The sequence below is a fragment of the Bidens hawaiensis genome, unplaced genomic scaffold (assembly GCF_021521415.1).
Source record: "Bidens hawaiensis isolate Kalapana, Puna unplaced genomic scaffold, B.hawaiensis_p1.1 tig00046914_1, whole genome shotgun sequence".
NCBI lineage: Eukaryota > Viridiplantae > Streptophyta > Magnoliopsida > Asterales > Asteraceae > Bidens > Bidens hawaiensis.
The window spans coordinates 91,461-101,616 of NW_027498389.1; the positions used below are offsets into that span (position 1 = coordinate 91,461).

The window sequence follows — 10,156 nt, forward strand, 5'->3', positions numbered from 1 at the left end:
AACACAAGAAGCTTTGCTCATAGTTGCTGGAGAAGAGTCACGGGAGCTCGACGAAGACACTGAGGATAACCTTGTGCAGGAGATAAACATCAGTCCAACTTACCCTGAACAAACTATCAAAGTCAACAAGAAGCTTCATTCTCAGACTATGAGCAAGCTCATAACTTTGTTACAAAAAAAGTAAAGATGTTTTTGCATGGTGTCCAACTAATATGACAAGGATTACTAGGGAATATGCCGAACATTCCTTGAACACCTTACCCACACATAAACCGTTTGCCCAAAAGAAGAGAAGCATGGCTGCTGAAAGAAGCTTAGATGCCTGTAACAAGGTGAATAAACTTGTCAAATCCAACATACTCCGAGAGGTAAGATACCATTCTTGGTTTGCTAACCCAGTTATGGCCAAAATATTTGACGGATCTTGGCGAATGTGTGTGGATTTCAATGACCTTTTAACAAAGCATGTCCCAAGGATAGCTACCCCCTGCCAAAGATTGATTGGAAGGGTAGACTCTCTCACAGGCTTCCAATACAAGTGCTTCTTGGATGTCTACAAGGGTTAACACCAGATCTTAATGAACGTTGAAGACGAAGAGAAAACTGCATTTCCCACCGATAAAGGAATCTTCTGTTACAAGAAGATGCCCTTTGGCTTGAAGAATGTCGGAGCTACATACCAACGTTTAATCGACAACACCTTCTCGAATCAAATTTAAAAGAACATGGAAGCTCTGGTTGATCGTATGAGGCCCCCTCCTATAGTGAGACTAATCGATCGTGTTTTCTTCGATATTTAGCAGGTTAGGAATTTCTGGTTATGCATATACTTTTGAACCACCATACTATTATTGTTAGCTATTCTCGTTGTAGCAACAATATTGAACATATATCATTAACTTTTTGAGAATAGACTAAAAACTAAGGAATAGTTGAAAAAGATAAAAATGACATATATTCGTGAAAAATGTAAATACTACCGGGTTTATATCGCGTAGTACACTTGTTCACCATAAAATGACAGTTTTTAAAACTACATAAATGAGAAAGTAATGCCTGTATTCGAGTCAAGTATGACATGCATCTACATACATACTCATATTAAGAGTAAATCTATTACACAAATAAAAGTATATAATATACACATACCATTAATTTACATGGCTAATGAATTTAGACGTGATTTTATTTTATGTTATGCCTAAAAACTTTTGGCATCGATGTAATGTGATTCATAAGATGAAAACAAGTAAGCAAGCAAGCAAGCAAGCATTTAGGGCAATGATGATATAAAACCAAAACTCAACACACAACATAAGTGGCGTAAAGATGAGCATCATGTGCAAGCCTTTGAAGCTTTAAAGTAAAAGACAGACATACATAGATACATCACGCGGCCACCACAATAATTGAGTCCACTGTTTTAACACGTACGGTTCGGTCTCCTTATCCTACGCACCCCCAGCGTACTCTAGTCACCTTTACCCCACCACCTCACCCGCCACGTCATCTACTCACACACCCTAACCAAACCTCCTCTCTTCTCTTTGTTCTTCTTTCTCTCTCTCTCTCTCTCTCTAGGGTTTGGTTTTCTTGTTCTTGATATACTTGTTATTATTATTACTGTTATTGTTCTCCCCCATGCGTTAGGCTTTTAATACGCTGCGTTTGGGAATTATGGGTTCGATTCCGATCTCTGAGTCGACTCAGCCGCCGAGTTTGGATGAGTTTCAACGGCAGACGTCACTGATGACGAGCTGCACGCTTCTCTGGAAAGAGCTCTCCGATCACTTCACTTCTCTAGAAGAAACCCTTATGAAGAAATCAGATGCCATCAAAGACAAAATCAAAACCCTAGACACCGAAACAAAAGCATCTCTTGTGTCCCTCGAGGAGCGTGAAACCACCATGGACAATTCCCTCGCTATCGCTCTTAAGAAAGTCGAAGCCGCCGTACAAGCCGCCGCTACTAATAGTTATGACAATGAGAAGGAAGAGGTTGATGATTCCGAGGGTTTGTTGTTGAAATTGAAGTCCTTTTGTTTACGGATGGATTCCTTCGGGTTCGGTGCCTTTGTCTGTGGTAAGAAGAAGGAAATCGAGTCCTTGCGGGTTCAAATTCCGTTGGCGCTGGCCGAGTGTGCTGATCCGGCTCGGTTTGTGCTCGAGGCCATATCGGAGGTGTTCCCCGTGGATAAGAGGAAGGTCTGTATGACTGATTTGAGCTGGGCGTGTGTTTTGGTGCTGGAGAGTTTGATTCCGGTGATGGTGGATCCGATTTTGGGGAAGTCGAGGGTTTTGGTGACGCCCAGTGTGAGGAGCAATGCCAAGGAGATTGCGGACAAGTGGAAGGAGAATTTGGACTTGCTTGGTGGGATTGAGAATGTGAAGCCGCCGGATGTGCATACGTTCTTTCAGCATTTGTTGACGTTTGGTATTGTGAAGGAGGAGGATCTTGATTTCTATAGGAAGCTTGTTGTTGGTTCGGCCTGGCGTAAACAGATGCCTAAGCTTGCTCTTGCCCTTGGTATTGCTGATCAAATGCCTGGTATACCTATAACCTCATTTGTTTCTTTGATTATTGAATACATGTCTATATGTTTGTATATGCAATGCTTGACGATATCGATATCAGCCTGTTATAAATGTATCTTGCCCGATAGAAACTGCAAGTTTAGGAACAGAAATAGCTTTGCTTGAGAGTTCAAGTTCTGAATTTGTATCGTTGTGCTTACTGATTTAACATATCAGTTCAATAGTGTTTTAGAACTATTCTAAAGGCCCAAATGTTTCTTATTGATTTGATGCAGATATGATTGAAGAGTTAATCAGCAGGGGACAACAGGTTGATGCTGTGCATTTTATCCATGAAGTTGGTCTTGTTGACAGGTTCCCCCCTGTTACTTTACTGAAATCGTTCTTAAAAGATGCTAAGAAGGCGGCTACAACTATTCTCGAAGATAACAATAATTCAAGCCACGCTGTGGTAACTTCTATTCGTTTCCTTCCCAATATGTTACATCATCATTTTAGTGCACTTGTTAGTAATTGGTAGTCTAGCTAGCTATATGTTACTTTTATCAATATGGTGCAATTGGTTCTTAGATTATGCAACTTGCCCAATAACCTATTGAATCAACTTAAAGAAACCATGGTACAAATTTAGTTAGTAAACTAGTAGCCCTCCCTAGATCCTAGCAACAGCTTATTATTATAAGTCGGGTAATACAGGGAGCATTTGTTTTTTGGTCTATTATAACTATGTTACATTTTACAGTTTTTAGCCGCACGCAAAGAGCAGTCGGCTCTCAAGGCTGTGATAAAGTGCATTGAAGAATACAAACTTGAAGCCGTGTTCCCACCCGAGAATCTGAAGAAACGACTGGAGCAGCTAGAGAAGGTGAAGGTGGAGAAGAAGAGGCCAGCTGCTGCAGGCCCCGCAAACAAAAGAACCCGAGCCAGCAACGTGGGACCCATGCCACCCGCAAAGGCAGGCCGTATCACAAACGCCAATGTTTCCTCATTCCCCGCCCCTCCGACTTTCGTGAGGTCACCGTCGCACACGCAATACCCTGCTGGATACGCGGTGGGGCCCCCAGTGTATGGTCTTGGAAACAGGAGTCCGCCAACCAACCCTTACGCCAGCCCTTACTCGCCGGAAGCCACTGCACCACCGCTATCACCGCCATTGTCATACCCAGGGACTCCGCCAATGAACTATCCTACCGCTTATGCGGCGTATGGGCAGGCTTACCAGCAAGCTTACTACCGATAGAAACGACGACGACGACAACTACAAGGACTCAAGGTTGACTGCTAGCTAATCACTTTCATAATGCAATTTCTTTTGTTTAATCATCTTTTTTCTAATATGGTTTGTAATCATTAACCTTTTAATGGTAGGTGATGTGTGTGTTAATCCTTATCTGACCCAAACATTTGTATGTTTTTTCCTAATCTTGATTAGTATTAGTGTTTAATGATGTTTGGAAGTGGGTGGGTGGGTGGCAGTTGGCATTTGCAGGAGCAAACTTGCCTTGCATCCCTTTTTAGAACAATTCAAAGAGACAAGGATAAAATGCTGTCAGAAGCCCATCTTCCACCCTCCTTTTGCTTTTAGTTTTTTAAAGATGACAATCTTGGTCCCTCTAAAACTTCTATGGTCCTGTTTTGGTCCTTCATTTCTACCCAATTGGAAGACTACTAACCCCTCACTCTTGTTACTGGCTAAGTCGTACCCTTATATTTTCTTTTTGTGGTTTGTATATTCATGTGACGTGTGTTGCACAAACACTACAATGAACAGTTTCTATGCCGGTCGTGCCTAAGGATGGCAATGAAACTAGAAACATGAAATATCCAGGTCGGGTATGGGATTGAGCATAAGGTTACTTTTGGAACTTTTTACGGGTATGGGACGGTCTGGTTTTGGTAATAGGGTACTATTACTTAATCTGATGATCTGAATATATATATCATTTACTCAGGTGTATACACGACGTAATTTCAGTTTTCATTTTTAATATGCATGTTTAGTATACACAGTATTTATTTCAATCAATTGTATTCTCTAATTTGTAAGTTCCTAACGACGCATGTCATTGGCAAATGCAACCGATTAATAGTGTCCTGACTCTTGATACTACCCGAAGACGGGTGTTTAATTGATTAATGGGTGTAATTGATGGGTACTAACTTGATACATACCTTTGGGTTTTGGATAGGGTATGAGACCTGCTATACGGCTACGGGGTTGGATTTACTTAAACCCGTCCCAAACCTGACTCATTATCATTTCTAGTCTCAAACCTCTTGCTGGCATCATTTGCGACAGAATTGGCCGATGTCAAATGACCAAAATATCATAATCCATCCCGAGAATCGGCCGACGTAAAATAACCAAAATATCATAATTCAACCTGACGAAGCAACTCATGATCTCTTCCTAGGTCTCGGGTTGTCCAAAATCATTATCCTACAACTAAAATGTAAGAAGATACTTAAATCCATTATATCATCGAATACGAAGCAGGCATTGTTGACTTCTACAAGGAATCCAATGCTAGGACCAGAAAGGGATCATCTCAACAACCTTAAAAAGGAGATATCTCAATCCATTTTATCATCAAATACTGAAGAGGTAGGTCCCCGCAAAGCCCAGTTGGACCCGCAAGACTCACCTTGAAGAGGTACGTCTGCGCAAAGACCAACTGGATCTGCAGGACCCACCATGCTCAGAGAGATGAAGACGTTACACGCAGTAAGCCAGCTGTCCCCGCAGGAAAGCCTCCCTTGGTACAGTACCCTGCCTGTTCCCGCAGCTGTGGGTACAAGCCAAGAAGGAAGGCTACCCACACTAACAGTAAGGCTACATGCATAAGGCACAAACTCTTATACTTCAGCAATGTCACCTGAAGAAGGAATGAGCAGGGCGGGAATATTCCCGCCCAAAAGGGCCAGTCCGTACGCTTCTAGAAGATCTTTTGTACTATACCTACCAAGGTATGGACAAATGGACAAGATCTGACAAAAGCAACCCATGAACCAATCACAGGGTGACAGCTCACTGACAATAGTACAAGGAGGAGCACGCTCCAGTACAAAATGTCACTATCAGCCGCTGCCTACCCACCAACTCCCATCGTGGCACGAACGTAGCCCATAGTTGATGGAAAAGGAATATTACATACAGCTAGACGTACCTGCTTGGAAACCTACCTTCGGCTATAAATACTCCAACACCTTGGAACGGTATCATCATCTTCTCTCTAGCTATTTCTCTCTATATACACTTATATTCAGAGCAACCTAGTCTGATTCTCACGCCGGAGGGTGGTCACAAGGAGGAACCCCCCCCCCCCCCCACTTCTCAGTGACGAGCTTACGGTGTCTGTTTTGCAGGGTGAGAAGAATAACCATCTTTGCCGGACCTAACCCTCGTGGGAAACATCTACTTAACCCTAAGATTATCCTTAATCTGTCGGGGTCACTTAGTGTTTCTTCATTGGCGCCATCCATGCATTAAGCTAGAACTTATTCATCTTTTTCTCAGTTTTTTCAAACTTCTGGAAAGATGGTTAAGGTTACTCCGATGCCAAAGCCACCGAGTAACCAAGAAACTCCGGTAACCACAACCCCAGCTACTGGGGGGAACACCGGTGAATACACGATTGTTGCGAACACTACCCCGGTTACCCAAGCCGGGGCAAGTGCAGTAAACAATCCCCTCCTGGGATTCATTGATACCCAGTTGGGGAAACAACAGACGAGACTTCCGCGACAAACACCAGAACAAGTTAAAGCTTGGGCGGAAGCACGTCAGAAAGAATTTCAAGCCGAGTTGGACGAACGTTTACGTTCACTCCAACAGGCCAATGACGAATTCGGAAGCACTCGACAACAGCTCAACATGAGCAATGAGTGCGAGTATGTGGAAGAATATGACAGTGACGCAAACCCTCGTCATAAGGCGAAAGGGAAGCGTAGAGAAGCAGACTTCCACTCGAGAAGAAATTTCGAGGAAACCTTCAAACCAAAGAACACGGGGGGAAACCCACGTGACTTCTCCAAAACTTTCAGACCAACTGTTGCGAATGCGGGAACGTCCAAATTTGCAAGGGACATTGCGGAAGCAATCGCTCCAAAGAGTGCCAAACAGATGTCCAACATAGGCACTTACGATGGCATATCTGACCCGGACGATCACTTGAACAGATTTATAGTGGGGGCAACAGTCAGTAATTGGACGGAACCCACATGGTGTTACATGTTCCAAATGACGCTCGTCGGGGCGGCCAGAGCGTGGTTTGATCGTCTACCGGTCCACCACATCTACGATTGGGCAGACTTCCAGCACAAGTTCAGCCAACACTTCAGTCAACAAAGAATATACTGAAGAGCAATGGACGATCCTCAACTGCATCCGGGAAGAAGACGAATCTTTGCTAGACTTCATCACTCGCTTCAACTCAAAGAAGCTAAGTCTGGGCACTATTAGCGAAGATCTTGTTCGCGCCGCTTTCATCCAGGGCGCTGAGTACCCAGAGCTCATCCGCACGTTGACAGGTAAAGACGGCATGCCATCCACGTGGGATGCCATCATGACGGCAACCAAACGCTTTGCCGAAACGGAGAAGCAACTGGGTAGAAATCTTCCCCAGAGCACAAACCTCTACACCCAGAGAACAAGGGAAAATAACGTCCGTACCGCCCGACAAAACAAAAAGAGGAAGCTTGGTATTTGGCAGTCAAGGGTAAACTTTGACACCTCATCCAGCTCTCGCCCTCTCTTAGGCGGAAGGGACAACATGTAGTCGTCGAACCGGAATCCCAGATGGACGCCACTCACCAAAAGCGTCACCGAGATATTTGCCACCGAGAAGCTCCCATGGCCAAAGGCTCCAATAATCCGACAGCATCAAAACGCTGATCAGAGCAAATCCTGTGACTTCCACGGGACAAAAGGCCACACCACTGAGGAATGCACATCCTTGAAGGATATCGTCGAAACATTCGTCAAAGATGGGAGACTCACGCACCTCGTGGCGTCAATCAAGAACGGAGGGAGGAAAGACAATCGGTACAAGGGTAATAGACGGAAGCCCGTGGACATCAGCATTCACATGGTTCACGGCAACATCAGAGGAAGAAAACGACGAGCAACAGAGCCAAGTGCGTGGAAGGAAGCAGAAGTGCCAGGGGGGCCCAACAAAGAAGGCCCCATAGTCATCAAAAGCCAGCTGGGGCACTACATCACCTCCCGCACCCTTGCTGATAATGGCGCTTCATCAACGGTCATGTATAGGCAGTTATTCGACAAGCTAGACGACGAAGACAAAGAACGCCTAGAAACAGTTTACGCCTCGATGGAAGGGTTTGACGGCAGCACAAACACCCCCTTGGGAATCCTATCTTTCCTCGTCACTCTCACGGACGGGAAGTACTCCCGCACAGAAGACGTGGACTTCGTTGTAATGAGGAAGCCACACCACACATACGACATTCTCTTCGGAAGGGATGGGATGGCAAGATTTAATGCCGTGGTGTCTTCGGTCCATGGGATGATGGGATGGCCAACAGCCGAGGGCATTGCTATGATCACGGGCATTCCCCAGGTATGCATCGCATCTGTCTCATCTAAACCCAAACCAAAAATGGCTAAACCAACCATCTCTGAGCCAGAAGAATGGGCCTTCAATGGCAAATACCCTGACCAGGCTGTTACCATTGGCCCAACGATCACTAATCCCACACGCACCTTACTCAAACGCTTGTTGCAAAAAAATGCCGACATCTTTGCCTGGACACCAGCTGACATGACTGGTGTACCTCGAAGTAAGGCTGAGCATAAGCTCAAGTGTGACCCGGCATTTGCGCCGGTCATACAAAAGGGTCGCGTAATGGGTGCTGAGCAGGCTAACACGTGTAGAACCCAAGTCAAGGAACTCCTTGACGCAGGCATCGTACGCGTTAGTAAATATCAAACATGGGTTGCAAATCCCGTCATGGTACCAAAATCCAACAAACAATGGCGCATGTGCATAGATTTTAAAGACCTAAACAAAGCATGCCCCAAGGATTGTTACTCGTTACCCGAAATTGACCTTAAGGTAGATTCATTAGTACCGTTTCGCCTTAAATGCTTCCTTGATGCGTATAAAGGGTACCATCAAATCCACATGGCTGTTGACGATCAAGATAAAACCGCATTTCGGACGCCCGATGGCACATTTTGTTACCAAATGATGCCATTCGGACTAAAGAATGCCGGATCCACATACCAACGCCTGATGGACAAGGAGTTTCATGCCCAAATCGGGAGGAACTTGGAGGTTTACATGGATGACTTGGTCATCAAAAGCCTCGAGCCAGAGGCGATGTTGAAAGACATCGAAGAAACTTTCAACACGCTCAGAAAGATAAACATGAAGCTCAACCCGAGCAAGTGTTCCTTTGGGATGGAAGATGGGAAGTTCTTAGGAGTCATCGTTACCAAAGATGGCTTCAGAACGAACCCAGAAAAGGTTGAAGCCATTATGAAAATGGAATCACCTACTACCATCAAACAGGCTCAGACACTGAATGGACGACTAGTCGCACTTAACCGCTTTTTGGCAAACCATGCGGATAGGTCGTTCCCATTCGTGTCAACATTGAGAAATTGTTTGAAGAAAACGCACTTCCGCTTGACACCAGAAGCGGAAGCAGCCTTTCAAGAGATTCGGTCACGCTTGGTCGATCTCCCAACACTCACAGCACCAGAAGTGGGGGAGGAATTAATTCTCTACCTCTCCGCCACAGACAGAGCAACTAGGGCAGTCTTACTAGTAGAACGAAAGGGCATCCAGATGCCCATCTACTATGTAAGCCGCGTCTTAACAGACGTGGAAACCCGGTACTCCACCCTAGAAAAATTAGTCTTAGCGCTTGTACAGGCTTCACGCAGACTAAGACGATATTTCCAAGACCACCCAATCACCATTCTCACCAACTTCAAACTTGCAAACGTTCTAGGCAAACCCGAGTTGTCGGGGCGCCTAGCCAAATGGGCAATTGAGTTGGGAGAATACGCGATAAAGTACAAGCCAAGACCAGCCTCAAAAGGCCAGGTCTTGGCCGACTTTATTGCAGAAGTCCCCGCTTCGCGGGAAAAAGAGTGCTAGGAAGAGGCTCAACCCTCTCCAGCACAAGATATTAACGATGTCTGGCGACTCTACACTGATGGAGCAGCCAACAACGAAGGTTCAGGCGCAGGGTTGAAACTAACTAACCCAGCAGGCCAAGAATACACTTACGCTATTCGGTTGGATTTCCCAAGTACGAATAACAAAGCGGAGTACGAAGCATTCTTGGCCGGATAAGAATTGCGCGTAAGATGGGGGTGAAAATCTTGGAAGCCCATGTAGATTCCATGCTAGTAGCCAACCAGATTAACGGGACGTACACGACCGTGAACGACACAATGGACCTGTACCTCGCACAAGCAAAAACCCTTATGCGCGATTTCAACGATTGCAGAATTGTGCACATCAAGCGAAGCGAAAACAAATCTGCAGATGCGTTAAACAAGCTTGCATCGTTAGCCTTCACCCACTTGGGAAAGGACATCCGCGTTGAACTTCTTGGAGCACCATCTGTCCCGCACAAGGAAATTTGT

The 10,156-nt window shown here is 45.2% G+C and overlaps 1 protein-coding gene across 1 annotated transcript; it reads left to right on the forward strand.

Annotated features, from left to right (window-relative positions):
- The first annotated feature begins 1,549 nt into the window (after positions 1-1,549).
- Positions 1,550-3,980, forward strand: LOC143596737 (FRIGIDA-like protein 4a). The gene is made up of 3 exons (XM_077075433.1): positions 1,550-2,548; positions 2,811-2,986; positions 3,278-3,980. Exons 1-3 carry the CDS (start codon positions 1,678-1,680, stop codon positions 3,773-3,775), a joined length of 1,545 nt encoding a protein of 514 aa, XP_076931548.1. The 5' UTR covers positions 1,550-1,677; the 3' UTR covers positions 3,776-3,980.
- Positions 3,981-10,156: the final 6,176 nt, after the last annotated feature.

Coding starts and splice junctions, on each gene's coding strand:
- LOC143596737 (XM_077075433.1), top strand. CDS start 1,678: ATGGGTTCGATTCCGATCTCTGAGTCGACTCAGCCGCCGAGTTTGGAT. Junction 2,549..2,810: donor TATTGCTGATCAAATGCCTG/GTATACCTATAA, acceptor GATTTGATGCAG/ATATGATTGAAGAGTTAATC. Junction 2,987..3,277: donor ATAATTCAAGCCACGCTGTG/GTAACTTCTATT, acceptor TACATTTTACAG/TTTTTAGCCGCACGCAAAGA.